General features: G+C 36.7%; 1 protein-coding gene across 1 annotated transcript in view; it reads left to right on the top strand.

Moving 5' to 3' along the window:
• Thsd7a (thrombospondin type 1 domain containing 7A) overlaps positions 1-22,958 on the top strand; it is a 402,496-nt gene that overhangs the window by 327,141 nt on the left and 52,397 nt on the right. The window contains exons 9-11 of the mRNA XM_013352455.2: positions 619-734; positions 5,992-6,124; positions 7,241-7,344. Coding sequence (XP_013207909.2) covers positions 619-734; positions 5,992-6,124; positions 7,241-7,344 — 353 coding nt within the window. The remainder of the gene's footprint in view (positions 1-618; positions 735-5,991; positions 6,125-7,240; positions 7,345-22,958) is intronic.

The following is a 22,958-nucleotide window of genomic DNA, read 5'->3' as shown; positions in this document are numbered from 1 at the left end:
AGGGAGGGAAAGAAGGAAGGAAAGAAGGAAGGAAGGAAGGAAGGAAGGAAGGAAGGAAGGAAGGAAGGAAGGAAGAAAGTTAGTTTGATGACCTATGTTCAATCAGAGAACCAGCATCCAAGCACTGGCACATGTCAATACCCACCCACACACATTCTATTCACACACATGCATACATACATATGATAGTAATAATAATAACTATTATTATTATTATTTAAAAAATACTGTCATAATGTTTTTTGTCCTATTATCATGAAATATTTAGCTACAGATTAAAAAAAAATGTCCTAATATTGATAATTTGAATTCTTACAAATCTTTTATTGTACATACTGGATAATACATGTTTACTAGTGGAGAGATCATCCTAAAGGGAAAGATATAGTAGTTATATTTCTTCTAGATAGTGTGAATGTCATTAAGGATTCGTATTTGCCTCTGTAGCCTTGTCCAAGTAAGGTTGAAGTGAATAAATGTGCCTGTTAAAAGCAGCCATGAATCCCAAGAAAAAGAGACTGGTGGCTGCGACTCGTACAGCAACGAAAACTGGTAGGAAATTAAAATAATTGGCTTTGTGGATTGTTAAGGACTGAATCATGTTTTTGTTTGTTCTAGGTGTCCTGAAAGCCTTCGGCCCGAAACAGTGAGGCCTTGCTTGCTTCCCTGTAGGAAGGATTGTATCGTGACCCCATATAGTGACTGGACACCATGTCCCTCTTCATGCAGAGAAGGTATGGGAAATAGATTCTGAAGACTGTTTCCCCCAGGACCCTCATTCAGCAGGCATTTGACTTCTTCTGGATGAGCAATGCTGTGATTCTTGCACAGGGCCTTGTCCTAGCTTTTCATGAATGTCAAAACATTTGGGTTTCTTCCTGGAAATAATACCATGCTAGAGTACCTGGTAGGCAGTAAATTTAATGCCAGAGTATGCCTCGGATTTTTATTGTATGCAGCAAATCGAAATGATTCTAAATTTTATTAATATGTCTTATCTTTCATTAATCATGAGAGAATGTATACTGCTCTTGTGAATTTTTAAGAGAGTCTCCAATGGCCCAGTAGATATGGCTTCTAAACTTACTGGCAAGAAATAGCCTGAGACCAGGTTTACTGTGGACTCTATTATGTGGCCCAAAGATGGGAATAAAGCAAAGATAAAAGCGACCAAGCTGACTCCCTGCCAATACTTAATGTGCCGTGAGGCATTTCCAGGATGAGTGTTTCTTTCCTGCGAGGTTTGGTTTTGCTTTTGTTACTTGCAAAAACTCTTTTTTATCATGGTCAGTCCCCTGATAAATCTTTCTTTGCCCTTCAGGACATGGACTTTTAGCGTTCCCGCTGAGAGAAATTTTCACACCTTCCATGTCACTTACACAGTAACAGCAAATTTTCTCTCAGTGTGGCAGACAAAATTGCCTTCTATTTACTCATTTTCTCTCTCAACCTGTGCGTTGTCTTTATGTTTTCTTTGTGTTTAAGCTTCTTGACTCTCACTGGAGATTTGCAATTAAGAGTTAATTTCCAGTTTAATGATGATTTTAACTTGCTAAATTTTATTTTAAACCACTCAATTTTCTGAATGTTTAATTGTTTTTGCAGATGGTCATTGTGCAGAGGTGAAGCACAAGTTTGGGGAATTTTTGCTTATGAGATATAACCTCAGTCTGTTGAGCAGGCAGGCGTGGTACTTAAAGTCTTTGTTCCTCTGTGTCAGTTTCTGGGATCAGACGTGCATACACCACATATAGAATGTTTGCTTTTATGTTTTATAGCATACTATTAAGTCTCATATAAAACTAAACTCCTAGTGGAACAAAAAGATTTTTTTCAATGTCTTTTAAACTTCTCAGTAGCTTTAGTAGAGGAAGGGTTACTGCCATTAGTTTGCTTTTCTGTTTTTGAAACAGATTCTCTCAGTGCAGGTGAGGATATATAGCACCATACCATTTTTGTTAGTGTTCTGTTGAAGACCAAGCCAATAGCTACTCCACTAAGTGAGCTATAACCCCAGTTCACATTAGCTTTTGTGAAATTATTAATGGTTTAATAAATGTTAATTTAACTAAAAAGAAAAGAAAATGTTAATGACATGAATTTTCTAAAAAGCTATGGCATTTTCTGGTTTTTAAAATAGAGTTTATTATCTTATTTATTTATTTTCCTTAAAGACCTATAAAATATAGTTATAGTTTCTTGGTCATAATCAATTACCATACTTTGCTGTAAGCTGCGATCTCTGAAGTATGTGGTTCTGTTCATCACTTCAGTGATAAAGATTATATATTACATTGTATCACATCACATTATGTTACATTACATTAGATCATATTACATGTGAAACCTTGTAGGGTTTTTTGTTGTTGTTTTGGCTCAGGTTTTGGTTTAGTCTATAATAATTACAAAATCTTATAGGGTGGACACAGCACATTTGCATGTGGTCACTATGTGGCAAATGCTTTAGTTTGGTGGATTGGAAGCAATTTTTCTAAGAAACTTCTGGGAAACACATTTATATCATAATAGAATAAAACTCCTTTAGAAAATTTTAACTGAATCTTATTATCAGTTCCCTAATATGTTTATTATTTTAATACTTCATTAAAGACAATCATTCGTTCACTCTAAAATGCTTTTTAATTAGCTACAATGTGTCAAGCTTGATCACAGTCAACAAGGTGATATCCTATAGATATCTCTTAATTTGTGTAAATAAAGCATCATCACTGAGTGTGAGGGTCAGTGAAATAAAAACAGGGTAAAGAAGAGCAGTAACTTCACTTTGGAAAATGACAAAATAAGCACACTAATATTCTATGGTAGAATGTATAGGCAATATCAAATTTTCATTTAGCCTTTCACTTATAGAGAAATTCCTCAACACACTGCAAGTGTAACTTAACTCATATGCAGCAAGCAGAATGTGCAGAAATTAAAAAAAATAATTGTCTTTGAGCAAAATCTGTGAAAAAGGAGAAGGAGACGGAGCATGAAGGACGATTATGGGCATTTATAATAATAACGGTTACATTGAAATAGAAATGAGGCAATAAATGCAGCTTTAGAGCACAACAAAATACCAGGAAAAGTTCATATTGGTCCATATTGAATCTGAAGAATTTTAGTAAGATTAAATAATTAGATGACCTATCAAGTAGGGCAAATGGTCAGCATACAAAATATTTAAAAATAAAAATATGCAAGTACTGATGGTTATAACACTAAAGTCTTAACAGAACACTGCATAACCAATACAAGATAAAAGAGAAGTCCATGAGATGCATGAAAGTATAATTTTGAATGCAGTGTCGAGAGTGGAATAAACTTGCTGTTTTCAAAGAAATGAAACAGGTAGAAAGAGAGGATTATAGCAAAGGTTATAACGAAGTAACTAATTAATAAAGATTCTTAAAGTGACTGCCACAAGGTAGATAGACGGTGAAACTAATGTCAGAAGGTTGGGAGGCTTGAGGATTTTTTTTTTTTTTGGCTTGAGGATTTTTAAAGATAGAAGGAAGGAGAAAGAATGAGAAATAGGTAAATGGAACTATGTGGTGTCTATTAAAAGAAGTTAGAAAATTTCAGTGAATAACTGAAGAGGAGAGATTGGGTATTCCAAATGAATGTGTAAATAAAAACATCAGAGGTGGTAAAGAATAAAAGGTTCTAATAAGTTATGCCTCTGGACAGTGCCGTGGATCTGAATGATAATGAAGGAACACTTGGGTGCTGATTTGGTATAATGTGAGGTAAAATGGGTTGAGTTGGATTGATCACTTGGTCATATATAGGTGACTGTTAGAAGTTAAAACTCAGGTTGCCACTAGGTGACAGTTCTCTCCTGGATCTGACATGAGACTCCTCTGTGCAGGAACACCAGTTCAGGATCTTGCTGACATAGAAATAAGAGGTGTGAACTAAGGGAGGGATGGAAGGAGGTAAAGTAATCCCTCTTCAGTTGTTAACCAAATGATCAGATGTTTTAATTTACATACTCTTTTTAGAAATGTTAAATGTTGGTCCTAAGCATAAACCAAAATAAAACAAATATTCAAAATGATAGAATGGTGGAACTAAGCAGTGAATGGGGAGGGTAGGAAGGCGAACCAAGAAAAAGAGAAACTCAAAATTAATGTTTGTTCATGTAATGGAGAGGAAAATTAGATCTGAGTTTCCAGTGACCAAAATGAAGAATAGAAGCCTAATGGATTCTGAAAAATATCCAGAGAAATGAAAATACCCCTAGCTCTGGATTGTCAGAGGCGTTTATCACCTGAACTTGAAGCGAGAAATCATTTGAACAATATAATAAATAGAGAAACATCGGTAACAAATTTCTACTGACATTTCGTAGATCTCTGAACATAGCTTATTAAATATGTAAAATCCAGAGTCAGTATTCAAATTTATGTTGCTACAATAAAAAGTTCACAGCAGTGCTCCCAAATACTTCAATTCCTAGTCACCAGTAATTCCAGTCCCCAATTCCCTACTCCATTAACTATAGTATTCCAATTATTCATTAACGTAATTACCATGGCTATAAACATGATTCACACACAATGGGAACAATCCTAACAATTTACAGTAATCTAGAATGTTAAATTGGAACAAGGTGCACATAACCATCTATTCAGTACACTCTGTGCTCTTCCGTTCCACGACCATTCTTCACAAGCTCCTGGAATGCTTTGAAAACAGACTCTTAAACCCTGCTATCAGAAATGTTGACTTAGTACATATGGTTTGGGCTCAGCTATCTGCTATTATTCTTACTGTTTCTATAGGGCTTATTCAGAAGAGTTATTCAGAAATCACAGCTCTTCTGTCTGGCTTAGGAGTCCTCTCTAGGCTTGACGGCCATTGTTTGCCCACCACTGTGTTAAGGAATATCTTGAGTTCATGAAAAAGGGTTCTGTTGTATGAAAATTTTCACTTTCAAATCATTTTATCTTTTAACCACAATAACTTTTGAAATGTTTTATTTTCTTTCCATTTGAGCTTCAGTTGTTAAGACCCCACTGTTCCTGTAGACTGTGTATGAAATATTTAAAAATCTTGCAAAATAGTCTAAACATATCAGGAATTATATTATCTCCATATAGAATTCTATACAGAATTTTTTCCAAGTGAAATTTTACCATACAACGACTCACCCTTAAAAAAATGTGTGTATTGAAAGTTGAAATATAGTTCATCGAAGCTGATTAACTGTATATCTCTACTTAAAATCTAAAAAGCAAATTTGAACATTCTTTAATCAGTAATACATTTATACTGACAGACTGTTATCTTTCTTGAAGGTAAAGCCCCCAGACCCATTTTTTAGAAATCATTTGGAGTTATTTATTTAAAGTAATTGCTGCTATTTTTGACAGTTCCCTAAAAATTGTCTTTCTCTAGGAAACTTCTTTTACTTCTCTACATATGGAGCGTGATGCTCAGAGTGTGGCCTGAATTGAAGCTCTTGGGCTGCTTAGAATGAATAATAAGTAGTTGGAATACTTTATAAGTCATGAGTTTCAAATTAAGAGAGTAACAACAAAATAACCTTATAACATTGAATATACCCTCCTAAGGAAGATTCACAGCAATTGTATGAGTCCCATGTGGCAAACATGGCTACATGAGATGACATGAAAATAAACTTACAGTAAGGGGAAGGATTTAATTAGGTCTGTCATATTTCTCAAGGGGATAAGAAATACGAAATGACAATTACTTTGCAAACTGCACAATAGAAAGACTGGCTGAATGTGGAAGAGTTTCTCTTTATTCTTTACATTTTAAAATATAAACCGATTGGGCTTTGGATATAAGTGGTCTGTAAAAGAGACAATTAGTAAATGGTTAGATGAAATAAGCCCTTTCATTTAGCCATGTCACAGCACATGTCCCTAGAGTGAGGGGAATTTCTTCAACACCATCTGCTGCTGAGAGATTCTGCTATGCGCAATGTGTAGAGGCTGAAGCATTGCTTCCTTTCAGGGAACTCTGGAACCAGAAAGCAGTCTCGACATCGGGTCATCATTCAGCTGCCAACCAATGGAGGCCGGGACTGCTCAGACCCTTTGTATGAAGAGAAGGCTTGCGAGGCACCTCCCACGTGTCACAGCTACAGGTAAAGGTGAAAAGGATGTACATGGTGCACTGGGTAATTCCCGATTACATCGTTCAAGCTGGTATTCTTTTTACCAGCTCGGTAGGTGTACATTGCTCAAGCAACCATCCCTCACCTGTATTTCAGAGAACCTCTCCATTTCTGATGTTACCTCTCTGAAGGCAAAACTATGTGTCAATTTCCAACTGTTTAGGTACCTCTCGTAGGTGAGAAGAACATCTTATATTGATATAAATTATAAGAAATGCATAAAAGAGTTTATAGTTACAAGATACATGTTCCTTAGGAAGGGACTTCTTTGTCACTGGGGAATAATAACCAAGATTGTCTCTCTTGTCTCCAAAGAGCCCCTGTTTCTCATAACTGTGAGCACTGAGGCTCAGGAAATGAAATTGTTCTACTGAAATGCTAGGGAGAAGTCTGTTCTATTCATCTATTAGCAATTCTAGGAAAGCTGAAGTCACTAACACTGCGCATAACCTGAAATTTTTATTACAGGAACCTGGCCTCCTTGACATTAAGACCGAAACTTTCTTGTTGAACCTTGCTGAAGAGTGTCATTGCAGTCCCGACGAAACACTATATACTATGGCACTAACTCAAGAAATGTTTGATCACAACATGATAACTAAGTGGTGATTAGTGGCAAATTGCCGTATTCATACATGTATCACTAATTCAGAGGTGATAAATGTCATTATTATGTATTTACATTAGGAACATTACTGACTGCTTTTCCAACGTATTTATTTTTGGAATTTGCTTTCAGTAGGGGATATTTACAGTGATCATCCAAAGTTCACTGACTCAATGGAATGCAACACTTGTGATGCCAGCTGGGGCATCTCTTGGAAGTATAAATAAGAAGTTCAAATGCTTCCTGTCACTCTGTGAAGTTTGCTTCTACAGAACTTGCTAATAATATAGTCTTGTCTGTAGTGCCATAAAAAGAATTTTGTATTTAATGTTGCCTTTAGAAGGGGTTAGTGAGTAGCTAAATTAAACCTAGGTAAAAAATGAACATGGATAAATAGCCTGCTTTTTGTTAACACATTATCTCTGTGATTTGCCTGCCATTTTGCTTCTTCTCACTGAGATTTTATTCTCCTCCTGTAGGTGGAAGACTCACAAATGGCGCAGGTGCCAGTTAGTCCCTTGGAGCATTCAACAGGATGTCCCTGGAGCTCAGGAAGGCTGCGGGCCTGGACGGCAGGCAAGAGGTGGGCGAATGCACACAAGGGTCGATTTGCTTCGCACTTCTTCATCATTTTATCTTGTATCTCCCCCACCACTGCCTTGTTGCATTTTGCTTTGATATCAGGTTTGGCATACAGAGCAAAGCAGATACGAACAGCTTTACACTAATCTACAAAACACTAAGAAACAGAAACTTAGCTTTTGAAATTTTGTTCTTCGGAATGAACACATAACGGTTGAGTTCTTCCCTCGTCAATAGGTGGAAGAAAATCTGGTGCAGGTTTTGGTTATGGCATAATGATATAACTAAGCATTTGTGTGTTTTTCAACAATAACAATTTATAGAACTTTATTTGAGATCTTAAAAATCACTATGATTCATACATCCTTGTTTGTACATCATACTTGTTCATTTACACAATGTAGTATAGCTGGATAGCTTTCCTGGGTTTCCTAATGGTGACAACCCTAATATCACAGAAGTTATCCATGACCCTGATGATACTGGTGCTGGCTTTTAAATTGCATATTTATTTATTCAAACTTGCCGTACAGGAAGTGCAGACTGTCTGCAATTCTACAAAACAAAGAATCCTGTAGAAGTGTGTGGTAGAAAGTTTCCAGATTTGCATTAATTAAGTGCTGGACTTTATAGGAAATAAATTTCAAGATTTGGAGTATATTGTTTATACCCATGCATGAAATAGAAAAGTTGGTGTTTAGATACTTTATTATTTTAACTTATACAGATTGTCAATCGTTAATATGTATACCAGAAATGTAACATGATATATACTTGCACATGCCTCTACCTTTCTTTAACCTCTAAAGATGTGCTTTGCTCTTTCATTTGTATTTGTTTCCTTAATGAGGATACAAAAGTTTGAAAATATAGGACAGAATTCCCATTTTTATAGACTTTACTATAAGTCTAGCCTTTACATTGAAAAAACATTCCTTTTTAATCTTGTGGGAAAAATCCTCTTAAAAATAATCTATTTTTATATAGTTCTTTTAAGAAATCTTCATTTGGAATATAAATTTTACTCTATTGTTGCTATTATTTGTAGTGCAATGCCTGCTCTACACGGTAGGTACAGTTCACAAGTCGGGCAAGGGGCTGGAGATTAAAACACACACACAGAGACACGGGTAACACCAAGAATGCCCTCTTTATTGTGTTCCAGGGCAGCTTTTATAGGGTCTCCTTGACTAATGGCCACACCCTCTCAGCTGCAAGACCCTCAGAAACCACTCCCCTGCCATCAGGAACTCCTGAGGGTCTCATGCTCAGAGCAGCTGCAAAGCAAGTTCTTTACTCAGGCAAGGAGGTAGGGTTACAGGAAATTCAGGGTCTAAGGGTCCACAGTCCCTAATAATTATTGACATGGTGACATTTAGGATTTAATTTTACTTGAATAGCTTCTATTAAGTCCTTTCTGCTGTGGGGAATGTTGTCTATGATATCCCAGGAGCTAACATGATGTTCTGATCCTTTGTGTCTCAAGCAGTGAGTTGGGCAACACAGACCATCTCATACTGATAGTGAAAAGTACAGAAATATTGAAAATTGAAGTAAGGTGCTGACTGTCCCGCAGAGGATGAGAACAGGTTCTGGCAAATGTGCAGATTAAAAGCTCTAGGTTTGTAGTCCAGGTACATTTATTTACCTGAAGACAGAGAGTAGTTCTCTGATGGGGTGAATCTTTCTTTGGCTGGTGTGTGTGTGTGTGTGTGTGTGTGTGTGTGTGTGTGTGTGTGTGTGTGTGTGTAATACTAGCAGGGACTTGTCCATTCCTTGAGACAGCCTGGGACTATCCAAGTGATGGCCTTCCTTGGTTGCTAGGTCACACAGTTCTAATCCTATCTTTCAGTCTCATCTCTGTCATAAACCTTAGATGAAAAAAGCTCGGAGTAGAGCTATATTGAACTAAGTTACCCTTCCCACTGTAAATTATTTTTCAAAACAATTTAGAAGACCAAAGGCTTATCATTTGCTGACCACTCTCCCTTTAAACCAAGTGTGAATTCATGTACATGTCTAGTTCCACACAGAGTTGCTAATGATCAAGGACAGGGTTAGTTTGGAAGTCAAGATATACAAGTTTCATTTCCAATTCTAGTACAAATGCAAAGTGGGATTTCCTCATCTAGTCCTTCTATGTGGAACAGAAAAACTCTGGTCCAAATGTAGGATTATTTCCATTTTAATATATAACCACACACAAATAGTTCTCAAAGATCAATGGTCAGAATATGAAAAGTATATTTTATAGAATACCACTAGAGGAAATGTTGGATATAATTATGCAGGCTTGTTTTGTGTCAACTTGACAGAGCTAGAGGCACCTGAGAGGAGGGAGCCCCAGTTGTCTCCACAGACAGGCATGAGGTACATTTTCTTAACTAGTTATTGATATAGGACGGCCCAACTCATTGTGTGTGGTGCCGTCCTGGGCTGATGGTCCAGTGTTCAATAAGAAAGTGGGCTGAGCAAGCCTTGAGCACATGATCATTGCTTCATGCCTTCTGCATCACTTCCTCTCTACACATTCCTGCTATCTTTCGGTTCCTGTCCTGACTTCTATCAACGATAAGGAATATGAAATCGTAATACAAATAAACCCTTTCCTTCTAAAGTTGGTTTTAGCCATGGTGCCCAATAAAAGTAATAGTAGCCATAACCAAGACAATGATGAAAGTGGTACACATGTGAAATGGCTTCATAATTCAAAACTGTGCTATTGAAAGCAATACAAACTTGAGTGATTCGCTTCCTCCCTTTAAAGATAAACACAAAAGCCTTGTAGAACTGGGCCCACATTGTCTTCGTTAAAAGATAATTCCTTCCCCTTCCTGTCAATTCATAACCCTGATGACTGTGCACAGGATATCACAGGGCACAGCAGCCACAGTATGAACAAGGACATCTTGCTGTTTTGACACACGGTCTGTACAGAAGCTGATTTCTTCTGGTGTTTATTGATGTTAGCATTTCTAAATCTCATAGACTCTGTTGTTTTCTGGTCCTAGTGAATACTTCTTAATATCTAATACACTTACCCACTTTCTCTGGGAAAAGGGAAGTTGTCTATGGCTTCCTCAATGTCACTTTCTTTCGACTATTGAAGATTCATTTGTTGACTTCCTGTTTGATGGCTCTTCCTCCCCCAGTCTTTAGGCAATGCTTTCTAGTCTTGGTGCAGCCCCCACACTGCTCACTCTGCCCCAGAAATCTTATGCATTTCAGGAAATCTAGGAGGACAAATTTGCATTATAGTAACTGGTTTGTGTGTAGTTCACTTTAGGATAACAACTTTCATGAAAACAAACTTCTTGTCTTTATTATTACACACCATGGAGATTTCTTTTTCTTGCCTATGATGCTATGGATATGAGAATGAAGGAACTATCTTTTGTTCTTGGAAAGAAAGAAATGTGTTCTTATGTTGATGGCCATGGTTTATTCAAAAACTGTGAGTGATTAGTTTGCCAATGTCTCAGTGTCTTTATCATTGACATCATATGGTAACGGGGCAAGATCAAATGAAAGAAAATGTTTTCCTTTAGTTATTGAAGTAATCATGTTGTATTAATTAAGTCATCAAGGTACATAGAATGGGAAGGTCTGGTGTTGCCTAGTTTGTCAGACTTCCTCTTCTAGCCATACATTCATTTGTGGCTGCATTAAGGAGGCTGTGCAGAAAAAAAAAGCATGGGTGTTGAAAAAAGGCTGGGGAGATTGAAAGGAAGGAGCTAGCGTTTCTTAGGGAAATGAGATCATTTACTTTCACCCAACAAATAGGATGTAGACACTAAAAGCAATTGATTGCAAATCGGATCATTTGAAGTTGAAGGAGCAGGAAAGACTTAAAGCACAGGCTTCCACTTGACTTGTCTCATCTACCTAGAGTAAGCAGAAAGGAGAGAGGAATGAGCAAAGTGATCGGTTCTATAATATGAAATGTAATTAATAAGCTCATTGAAAAGTGGGTAGGTTGAGGCCACAGATATGTGACCTGAAGCCTGGAAAGATTTTTGCGGAGACCTATAAATGTCAGGATCAGTGTTTGAGACTGTGTTCAATAAGTGAGAAGACAAGGCCTGATAAAAGCAACGTTTTATCTGTCAGCATGTGCAGGATAAATCAGAATGTCAAAACACTTGGGTTCAGCTTCCGGCTAAGATACTGTTGGAACAATAAAAGGCTGAAGTACCAGAGGTTCAGATGAGAGCCACAGTGTGAAAATGTACAGAAATAAAGAGATATTGGATTTAAAATAGTGAAGATGTTTGTATGACTTCATGACAGAAAACAGAATGGGTAGTAGAAATAAGAATTAAAGTTGAACCTTGTACTCCCTAACTCCAATATTTTCAACTTCATATTATTTACGTTGGTGGAAACTTTTAATTCTGAATGCAGAGCTAATTTGGAAGGCTATAATTTGTATGATTTATATAGTAGAGTCACCAAGTACAAAGTGCCAAATCTAAGGTTGAAAGGGATATGTAACTGCAAAGGTGACATAAATGGTAGGTGGTTATTTGATCAACATTTCATAAAATGGCTTGCTGTACTAAAAAAAATAATTCACATCTCTCCAAGATGTCATATGTTTTTATATTAAAATATGGTAATAATATTTTTCCAATAGTATATTTCCTTTTTTCTCCAGCCTACACACATTCCAAGGTTCTTTAGTTATTTCTTTTAGTCTAAAGAATCTAGATTAAAATTAATATTTCTATAATTTAGTACTTTAGATTAGCATTTCATTCTTTACATCAAAAATCAATTATATGAATTAAAATATAGCCACTACTATTAAACACCGTGCTAGAACTCTAAAAATAGATATATTTATTTTATGGCATTTATCAAATGATTTGCCTAAACTATGGACTGTCAACCAAATCCAGCCCACAACCTGTTTCTTTGTAGTTAGCATTTTATTGGAATACAGTCAAGCCCATTTTTTATGCAATATCTTTGGCTGCTTTTAAGATATGTGGCAAAGTTGAGTAGCTACAAGAAACAATATATTTCAGAAAACAAAAATCATTTACTATCTCAGATTTACAGAAAAAATTATTTGTCCCAATGTAAATGAGAAGCAAATCACTGATATAGTCACAACTTCTATTAGTACTGCAATCATTAGCATCAGATAGTTCTATCTTGTCCTTAGCTCAAATTTCGTAATTATGGCCATCAGTGAAGACACCCACTTAATGTTACTAGAAAGGAAGGCTCCAAAATCTATTATACTAATAAAATTCCTCCCTTTAGAATTCAATAGCTGTATTCTCTAGGAAATATGAGAATACAGTGGTGGCTTCCTGAACTCCAACAGTAATGTTTTAAAGGGAAAAATAATTAAAGATAAGACTTGAAAATTCAAAGAATGTGGAAGAAAAGAACCAGAAACAGTTCTAGGTTTTTGCAATTCTTCTCTCTAATGATGAATCATATTACAGCTAGATGTTAATTTCTGGCTTATCCGTGATGTATTGCATAGAGAATAGCAAAAGTATTTGTTTTGTGTAATAAATAAACACATCACAGCACATCACTTTCTAGGTCCTGTTATGGTTCAGTTTTTCTCAGAAGACATGAGCTTTCACATCACTAGAAAAGTATAACAGATTACATTAATAGATTCTCTCCTATATTCCATGGCAGCTTTGGACAGAAACTTTCTTTAAACATAATATGTGCTCCTATAGAAATCTAATAGTCTTTTGTAAAATAAATACACAATCAGTGATGTGCTGTGGTTACTATAACAATATACCACAAGTTCAAAGTGCTAAGCAGCCCTTTGTGAACAGATCTGACCCTGATTACCTACCCAAGTTTTCATCTCATGACTCCATTACATTGGGAGTAGAGCCCCAATCTATGAAGTTTTGAGAAACACAGCTCAGGCCATATCATCAACACCTTAAACTTCCTATCACGACACAAGGGTCTACAAGTCTGTTGAACTTAACTTTCTCAAAGAACTGTATGAACAGGGTGACACCAGTCCCTAAAGCCAATATAAATTCCTGAATAGTATTCAATATAATAACAGTTACATAAACAAGCATTTGTTAAATACATGCCACACAACTCATGTTGCTTCATGTTATTTGCCAGTTGAGAGAATAAAAATATCTAGATAATTTCATATAGTATGAAATATTTCTAAAACATACATGATTTGAGCTTCAAGGCAAATTAGCAGTGCACATATTATTATTGGATAAGCACAGCAGTGTCAGAAACTTTGGAGGAAAAGAGCAGCGATAACTATTTCCATACACCACTGAAAGAGGAAATTCCATTTAAACACAGGAAGACTCAAGAAAAGAGCATGATGGAAAATCTATACACTTAAGGGCAGAGTATTAGTTGGTTTCTCTGGGGCTTCTCCAAATGCATTTGAGGCAGACAGACATGCCTCAGGGACTGGAAGAGCAGGGGAAAAAGAATGGATTATTTTTTCAACTAAAATCTAAAACAAAAAATAAACAGAAGTAGTGAATTAGCTAATGGGCTTAAAAACAAAAAAAGAAAAGAGATTTTAAAGAAATGATCACAAAAAAGAGATTTTAAAGAAATGATCACCAAGATTTGGTGATGTTAAAATTTCGATTCATACTGCTCACGTCATTTGTTACGTTAACATGCCATAGAGCTGCAGCCTGTGCTGTCTGTCCCTCTATTCACCCTACTGCTCTCCAGATGCTGTTTAGAAGATGAAGTCACTGCTTTACCAGGTGAATACATTGTTAAATCATAGTCATATTTAAGGGTAAAGTTATCGCTGGACTTGCATTAGAAATAAGACATGGGGCTCATAACTATGATAATTTTGGTCAGCCCACACCCATGCCTTCTGCTCCTGACTGCATGACAAATCCTCAAATTTCTCCACCAATTAATTCCAAAGTCCTCACATCCCTCAGATCAACCAGCACTAGCTCTTAGCCAGCATGTAGCCAGTGTCAATACAGAAACCAAAGTTTTGGATTTGTAGTTCTCCATGTCTTGTTTCACCAGCCATCAGAGTGGATGTGGTGGCCTAGGTTACAGTGAGATTATTTGGCATCCAAAGTGAGAAGATCACAGAACAGCTGATTGTCTGTCTGCATCCAAGCTAGACTGAGCAAGGGCCTATAGATAATAATCAGTGGCTAGAAAACAAAGTTATGGGATACTAGAAAAGATCAAAGGCCCAGGTCAGACTTCTCTTCAAAACCATCAGAGAGATTAGTCTTTGGAGACCAATGGATTCTACAAAACCAGAAAGTTTGAGGAACATTCAGTACTACTATTCCTTATGGTTGGATGATCTCAGTAGAGTACTGGTATACCTGGTCGACATACATTAGGTCAAAGGACTGGACCAGGCTGGGGATTCAGAGTCCAGACATGAAAAGAAAGCTGAAGGCTAAGCCCTCTTACCCTTACTGGGGCTGAGAGGATTTCTCAGTGCCCGGACAGCAGCAGCACTATGCAAACATCTAAAATATGACTTCTTGTAGGGCCATGGATGGCAGCACAGTGTCTGAGTCAGTGAAACCACAGATCAAAGGTACAGAGACTGGAGAAGCAGGGCACCTCTGGAGAAGAGGAAGCCAAAAACGTTCAAAGGTCAATGAACATTAAAAAAAAATACTAGTAATGACCTGTTTCAGGTTGTTTTCTTATTTTTTTCTCAACAATTGTTCTAAGGAAAAGGGGCAGCTTCTGTTATTCAAATATTAGTATGAAATTCTGGACTTTGTTATTTATTATACATTAGTGAAAGAGCATGGTACAAAAGTAATAAAAATTAGATATAAATCTTTCATACAAATAATTTCAAAGTATTTTTAGTTCAATATCCATATTGATCCCAATGCTATCTCCTGTCAGAGATACTTTATGTAATTATAATTAAATCTAAATAATTTGTGGAATGTGAGATAAAAATATTTAACTGCACAACACATTGCTTTTTATGAAGAAATGTTCTTAAATCTTGGATTTCAATGTGTTGAGCCCTATCCTTTGCCTATGACTCTTGTCCATTTTATTCTTTCTTAAAAAAATATTTTCAGAGGTATTATTAAAGTTCAGATCAGATTACATATGTGAGTCAGTTTATTTCAGCAATACAAATTACAATATTCATTTAAAACAGAAAATATAAACAGAAAATAACTAAGTAAAAAAGAGGGAGTGTTGCTTTAAGGAAACTTATGTTAGAGTGTTTTGTTCTTTTTTATTGATTTTTATTGATTTTTATTGAGCTCTACATTCTCTCTGCTCCCCTCCCTTCCTCTCCCCTCCCCTTCAACCCTCTCCCAAGGTCCTCATGCTCCCAATTTATTCAGGAGATCTTGTCTTTTTCTACTTCCCATGTAGATTAGATTCATGTTTGTCTCTCTTAGGGTCCTCATTGTTGTCTATGTTCTCTGGGATTGTGATTTGTGGCCTAGTTTTCTTTGCTTTACGTTTAAAAACCACTTATGAGTAAGTTTTAAAACCTTCTCTGGACTGACTGTATTTATTGATTGTTTCCTAAGTTTTCTACTTTTCACTTTTATAACTCTCATTCAAAGCTTTGATAATGACTTCCATTTTCAAGTGCTTTCTCCTGATAGTCTATGAATCTCAATATCTTAGTTACCTTGGACAATCTGATTCACTCTTATATCCTTTCAAGACCGTTGTTATCAACTGTTTGCCAGTATTTGCCATTTTTCAAATAGCTGCTCATAAAATACACATGGCACCATCCCGTGACCATGCTTGCTCCTGGATATTCCACACATGACCATGCAGTTAACTAAACCTCCCAAAATCTCCTCTCCAAACTAGCTAAACTAGATCTGAGCTGCTCTTTTGGGAGATGACATTTTTTTCTAGTAAGAGGGGTGGATGTTTTCACACACATTATCTACATCAATGACATAGTGATCATTGGAAACTATTTAGGGGTAATTTTTTTAAAAGAAGTGGTTTCTTTTTCCATTCTGACAGGCTTGTGTTCACAAATTGTAATTAGAAAGTATAATTTAGCAACTATGTTAGTGAAAATCTCTTTGCTACAAAGAAAGACCAGGATCATTATATCTACCTAGGAAACAACTGGGAAGCTCTTGCATTATTTATAGGCTGGATCTAAGCACAATTAGGTCTCTTGGTAACAAGCTCTTATTCATGCTAAGCCTTTTCTGTTTCATTTTTTATATGGTTTCATTCCCATTGTTGCCATTTGTTCATAAAGCTATGAGAAAATAACTCATGCACTCAACTTAGCAGATGAGCATATGATGTCTGGATGTCACTATTGTGGTAGGATACAACACATTTGTACCTAACTCAATGTAATAAATAAGGTTTCACAGCCTCTTGACCTCTTTGTTACACATAATTCAGCAGTTTTCATTACATCAAGATGTAGATTCTGCTTCCTGTAATGAACTGTATTCACATTTTAGATTTAGCAATTTCTTTCACTCTGATTAGTTAAGCAAAATGACAGCACGGGCTTACATACTGCAGAGTAATACAGTCTAGTTGAATTCCCCACTTTAGTGCAACCAGAATAACAGGGGAGTTTCTACCTCTTCAAGAAAATGAAGGTGAGTAGGGATGTTTTTGTGTTGTTAGATTTGCAGACTCCAAGTTCTGTCAGTAACTTCAATCTGATACTCATATAAATGTGTACCCATCTCCCACTGCTAACAGTGCTACCTCTGTTTCCTCTCATTCCTTGAGTCTTTAATATTTTTCTATTTAAAACACAGTTTCTGTGGCTGATGGCTCATCAGTTAGGAACATGGGCTGCAGGCGCTTTTGTTTGTTTGTTTTTGTTTTTGTTTTTGTTTCTGAGACAGGGTCTTCCTGTGTATCCCTGAGTATCCTGAAACTCACTATGTAAACAAAGTTGGCCTTCAGTTCACAATGACGGGCCTGCTTCTGTCTCCTGAGTACTGTGATTAAAATTGTGTGTACCGTGCCTTCCTAGCTTCTAGCACTTTTTTTATTATTATTATTTTTTATTTATTTATTAAAGATTTCTGTCTCTTCCCCACCACCGCCTCCCATTTCCCTCCTCTTCCCCCAATTAAGTCCCCCCCCCCCTCAGCCCGAAAAGCAATCAGGGTTCCCTGTACTGTGGGAAGTCCAAGGACCACCCACCTCCATCCAGGTCTAGCAAGTTGAGCATCCAAACTGCCTAGGCTCCTACAAAGCCAGTATGTGCAGTAGGATCAGAAACCCATTGCCATTGTTCTTGAGTTCTCAGTAGTCCTCATTATAGGCATCCTCCTGAATATTAACCTTCACCAGGCGATGAAAGGAGACAGAGACAGAGACTCACATTGGAGCACCGGACAGAAATCTCAAGGTCCAAATCAGGAGCAGAAGGAGGGGGAGCACGAGCAAGGAACTCAGGACCGCTAGGGGTGCACCCACACACTGAGACAATGGGGATGTTCTACTGGGAACTCACCAAGGCCAGCTGGCCTGGGTCTGGAAAAGCCTGGGATAAAACCGGACTCTCTGAACATAGCGGACAACGAGGACTTCTAGCACTTTTGTAGAAGACCTTGGTTAAATTCCCAACATTTATATCAGACCCACTCTAGCTCCAAGGGATCCAGTACCCTCTTATGGACTCTGTGGGCAGCTGCTCTGGTGTTTGCATACTTCTACATGGAAGCACACATCATGTAACTTAAAATAAATATAAAACATAGTTCAGAGAGCGTCACACAAAAATATCCTGAAATTAGTTATTCAATTCATTAGACTTTGACACTTAAATTTGGAAGATGTTTTAAAAACACACAAAAAATGGGGAGACCAGAATGAGTATTCACAGTGTGGCTATCATTTATTCAGCATAATAGGTTTTAGATATGTTACCATCTTGGTCCCCTGTCATTCCCTGAACACTGCAAAATAATTTTCCTGGAGTACTTAAAGCAACACCTAGATAAGATACTTATTTCCTGTATACATTTTATTCTTTTCTAATATGATATGATATGATAAATGATACTATTACTTCAAATATAATTAATAATAATTTAATCTTGTCTAATATTTAGGCCATATCTAATTTTCCCCTATGATCTCAAAAATGTCTACATACCCAGGCTAGGGAGATGGCTCAGGATGTAAGGCACTGTCCACACAAGCACAGGACCTGAATGTTCATATCCATAACCCATGTAAGCTGAATATAACAGCACATGCTGTAATTCCAAGGCAGCAGCACCGAGAGGGGAGACAGAAACGGGAGAACCTCTGGAAGGTTATAGGTCAGGTAGGCCAATCCACACATCTGTGGAAACTAGAAGCCTGCCTTGTCTTCAAGCAAAGGGAATGTAAGCATCATTCTGAGGGCACTTTCTGAATGCTACACATGCACAGTGATATGTGCATGCCTATATTCACAGACATAAGCATTCTCACAGGAGCACACAGAGACATGTAAACACACACACACAACATATGCACACATCCTGTACACTCATAAAAATGATTACACACTGTTTTTTTTTTCAAATTTGTCTTCCTACGGTCTGCAAATTTTCTTTGATTAGTATATCCTTATGAATTACCTTGATCTAATCACACTTTGAGGTTTTTTTCTTATAGCCCTTATTTGCTGAAGAAATTGAATTTTTTATTTACTTTTATAATATTTTATAATTTCGTATTATCTGAATCTTGATGCTTGCCTAAGGTTATTCATCTTTAGTCCATAGTTATTCACACTTGTGTCTCTCATGCTTTTATCCAGCTAGAGTCATTTAATTTTACAACACATAAATCTTGCTGTGATATCTATATCTTTATATTTCATAAGTGAAGCAAATGAATATAGTGAATATACTGCAAGGTGTGTTATTTCCCTTTAAAATAATTATTTTGATAGCTGCTAATCTCACCAAGAAGATTTTGTGATCCACTATTCATAGGATAGCACTATTTTGACCCATCTTCCTAATAAGGCCTCAACACAAAGGAGAATCTACATAATCATTATACATGAAGACAGATGCAAATACAAGCACAATTGCTTGGGTTTGTGTAGCTTGCTGAAATGCCAGCAAACCAAGTTGGTATGCTCCACTTATGCTGCAATTAAAACCGCCCTATTTTCAAGGGCTCACAAATGATTTTTAAGATTTACAAAGTTGAGAGACCAGATGGTTCTCTTTCCAAACATTTATATTTTTCCTCACCCAGTTGCAGGAAGTTCACTTTAGATTGCATTTCTCTGTTTGAATTGCTGTGTTTTCTCTAAGTTAGAATACAAACAGACTAAGATGTATGATAAATTTTCAATATATTGTACAAACGGTGTTCTTGCTCTTGTTTGGATAGCATGGTATGATTCATTCCAAAAGCACACTGTTGCAAATCCCAGATAAGGGAAGTAGAGTGCTGAGCAGATTTCTGAAAACAGCTATGAAAATTTTACACATTTGTTTTCCATTTCAGCTAACTGAAGCACTAACAAAATTTTATGCCAGGCCTGAGTATGAGGAAATAACCATTGGATTTTTGTGAATAGTATATTTATCAACAGTGTTAATTTATTTATATAATTATGTTGGTAGTGAAGTCATTTTTATTTTCCTTTTGACACCACAATGTGATGATACATGGAGTAATTCCGAAATAAGACTTGAGAGAGAAAGATATGTTGAGATCCTCATGGAGAACCCAAGGCAACTTTACTAACTTTCTCCAAAGATTTATATTTAAGTCTCTGTTTCAGAGAGAAATGTTCATTTCATTTTGAAGACCACTAACTTTATTTTTAGAATCCTTAATTTTAGTTACAAACACTACAGAAGAATTCTAATATGGTCACACATCTAATATTCCTAATTAACCATTCTTGGAGGTTCTACATATCCGAGGTAGTAAAATGTCAAATATTTTCATTTCTCAAATCTTTCTTTAGAGTATCTCTGGGGCAACTTTGCCAATAAACTATAGCAACTTGCTGGATTTATGGTGTGTAAGTGGTTGATCCTATCTGCAAATGGCGGGAATAAAGAGAAGTGGGAAGTCCCATCAGAACATTCCACCTCTATGGGGCTACAGAAGACTTCCCTTCAAAATAAATGGATGCTCACACTGAGCCATGCCTGGACAAGTCCCATAAAACTTTCTTGAGAGAACAATAACTTGTTTAGAGTCCTAGATCTTCTCACCAGTTTTTTCCAAAGCTTGACATAGTACAAGGGTTACTGAGTACCAGAGAAGCTTCTATCTTACCCACTAGTCTGTCCAGAACTCTTGTGCCTTGAACACTGAACAGCTTTGAAAAGTGTTTCTTTCTTTTTTTATCAAGATTTTTAAAAATTGTTTTTATTGAGCTATGTATTTTTCTCTGATACCTTCTTGCCTATTCTCTCCCCTTCTCCTCTTTTCCATGATCCCAATGCTCCCAATTTACTCAGGAGATCTTATCTTATTTTTACTTCCCATGTAGATTAGATTCATGTATGTCTCTCTTAGTGTCCTCTTTGTTGTCTAAGTTCTCTGGGATTGTGAATTGTAGGCTGATTTTTTTTTTTTTTTTGCTTTATGAATGAGTGAGCACTTATGATATTTGTCTTTCTGGGTATGGGTTACCTCACTCAATATGATGTTTTCTAGATGAATCCATTTGCTCACAAATTTCAAGATGTCATTTTTCTGCTATGTATACTCCATTGTGAAAATGTACCACATCTTCCTTGTCCATTCTTTGGTTCAAAGACATTTAGATTGTCTCCAAATTCTGGCTAGGACAAATAATGCAGTTTTGAACATAGTTGAGCACATGTCCTTGTGGTAAGATTGAGCATTCTTGGGTATATACCCAAAAGTCTTGAAGTAGGTTGTTTCCTAATTTTCTGAGAAATTGCCATACTGATATCCAAAGCTTTACCAGCTTGCACTCCCACCAGCAATGCAGGAGTGTTCCCTTTACCCCACATCCTCTCCAGGTTAAGTTGTCATCAGTGTTTTTGATCTTGGCAATTCTTACAGGTATAAGATGAAATCACAGGGTTGTTTTGATTTGCATTTCTCTAATGACTAAGGATGTTGAACATTTCCTTTAATATCTTTAAGGCATTTTAGTTTATCATGAATTTTTTAAATATACTCTTTTCTCATATCAAATAGCTATCCCTGTTTCCACTCCCTCCCCTCCTCCAATTTCCCCCATCTTCCTCCAACCCTGCTCCCTTACCCACTCCTTAGAAAGGGTAAAAGTTCTCATGGGGAGTCAACAAATTCTGACACTTCACTTTGAAGCATGACCAAGGTCCTTCCCCTAGATTGAGCAAGGTTCTTATTTCTTGATGACAGTAAAGTCACATCTTGGATAAATCCAAGAATCAAAGTGTTAAATAGTTTTCCAGATGCATCTGCTACAGGCAATACTACATTATCTCCTAGAGCAGTAGCTTCCATCCAGACAGCAAGTTGATATCATCAGATCTGTAAAAGAATTGAATATTCAGGACCATGTCCTTAGCCAATGAAATAAAAACATTTGAGTTTAGTTAGAAAGCTATATTTGAAAAGCTAACCAGTTTATTTCACTTTTCAGCCTGACACAACCAGTACCTTAGACTTCTGTGATAAACACAGAACCATGCCAGCCTCCCCAAAAGTGGTGAGAGTGACCTTTTGTCATCACCTGGGTTTCACAATGCCCACCATTCCAAGCATTATGACTTCCCAATTCAAGGACCTCTGTTCTCTTTATATAAATTGGCTCTACAAAACTAGAGTGTACAAATGAGACTCTATTCAATGCTTAAAAGTCCTGGAACTGCTCCTGCAGACCACAATAATCTTTCATGGATTTGTTCCAGATGGTGCTCACCTTGCAGGGAGCATCTTTCCTTTCTCCAACTGTCGACTACCTCTCTCTGAAGCCCATTGTACAATGTGCACTGGTCCTTTACGTCTCAGCTCACAGGTACGGAGGATATGGCCTAATCTGGGGAGCAGTGTGTCCCAGCTGGAATTCAGGCCAACCTGACAGATTCTTTCCTTAATTTTCTGATGATGTGATCCTGAGCAAGCTAGGCAGTAGGGACATAGACCTCCACCATAGACCTGAAAGGGCCATATAAGCCAGTGTGAATGAGGCCATTTAAGATAATTTAATGAGGATTTCAATTCAGGATGAAAGTTCAATGTTTCTTTGGCTTCCTTGATAAATAAATGAATTATCTTTATAATCTATAGAGTAAAATGGTAAAGAGAAAGGAAACTGTATCATTTTATCTTTTTCCTTAAGATCAGTTCCATAAAATGCATACTGTCTATCCGTGTTTCATGTCTAATAAAACTGCTTCTTGCTTTAAATAAACCACTGAAGCAATATCTTGGAAGGAATCACTATGTGAATAAAAATTGTTTGATCATCGCTAAATTCCTTATATCGTCATGAGAATTCTACTAGTGACATGATACCTTAAGCTTATTAAAAGTTCCCAAATTTAGTTTTATTTTTTTAATTTATTTATTTATTAAAGATTTCTGTCTCTTCCCTGCCACCGCCTCCCATTTCCCTTCCCCTCCCCCAATTAAGTCCCCCCCCAGCCCAAAAAGTAATCAGGGTTC

This window comes from Microtus ochrogaster, linkage group LG10 (assembly GCF_000317375.1).
Source record: "Microtus ochrogaster isolate Prairie Vole_2 linkage group LG10, MicOch1.0, whole genome shotgun sequence".
Taxonomy (NCBI): Eukaryota; Metazoa; Chordata; class Mammalia; order Rodentia; family Cricetidae; genus Microtus; species Microtus ochrogaster.
Note: the sequence above shows the minus strand (reverse complement) of the source record. Positions and strands in the feature narration are given on the sequence as shown.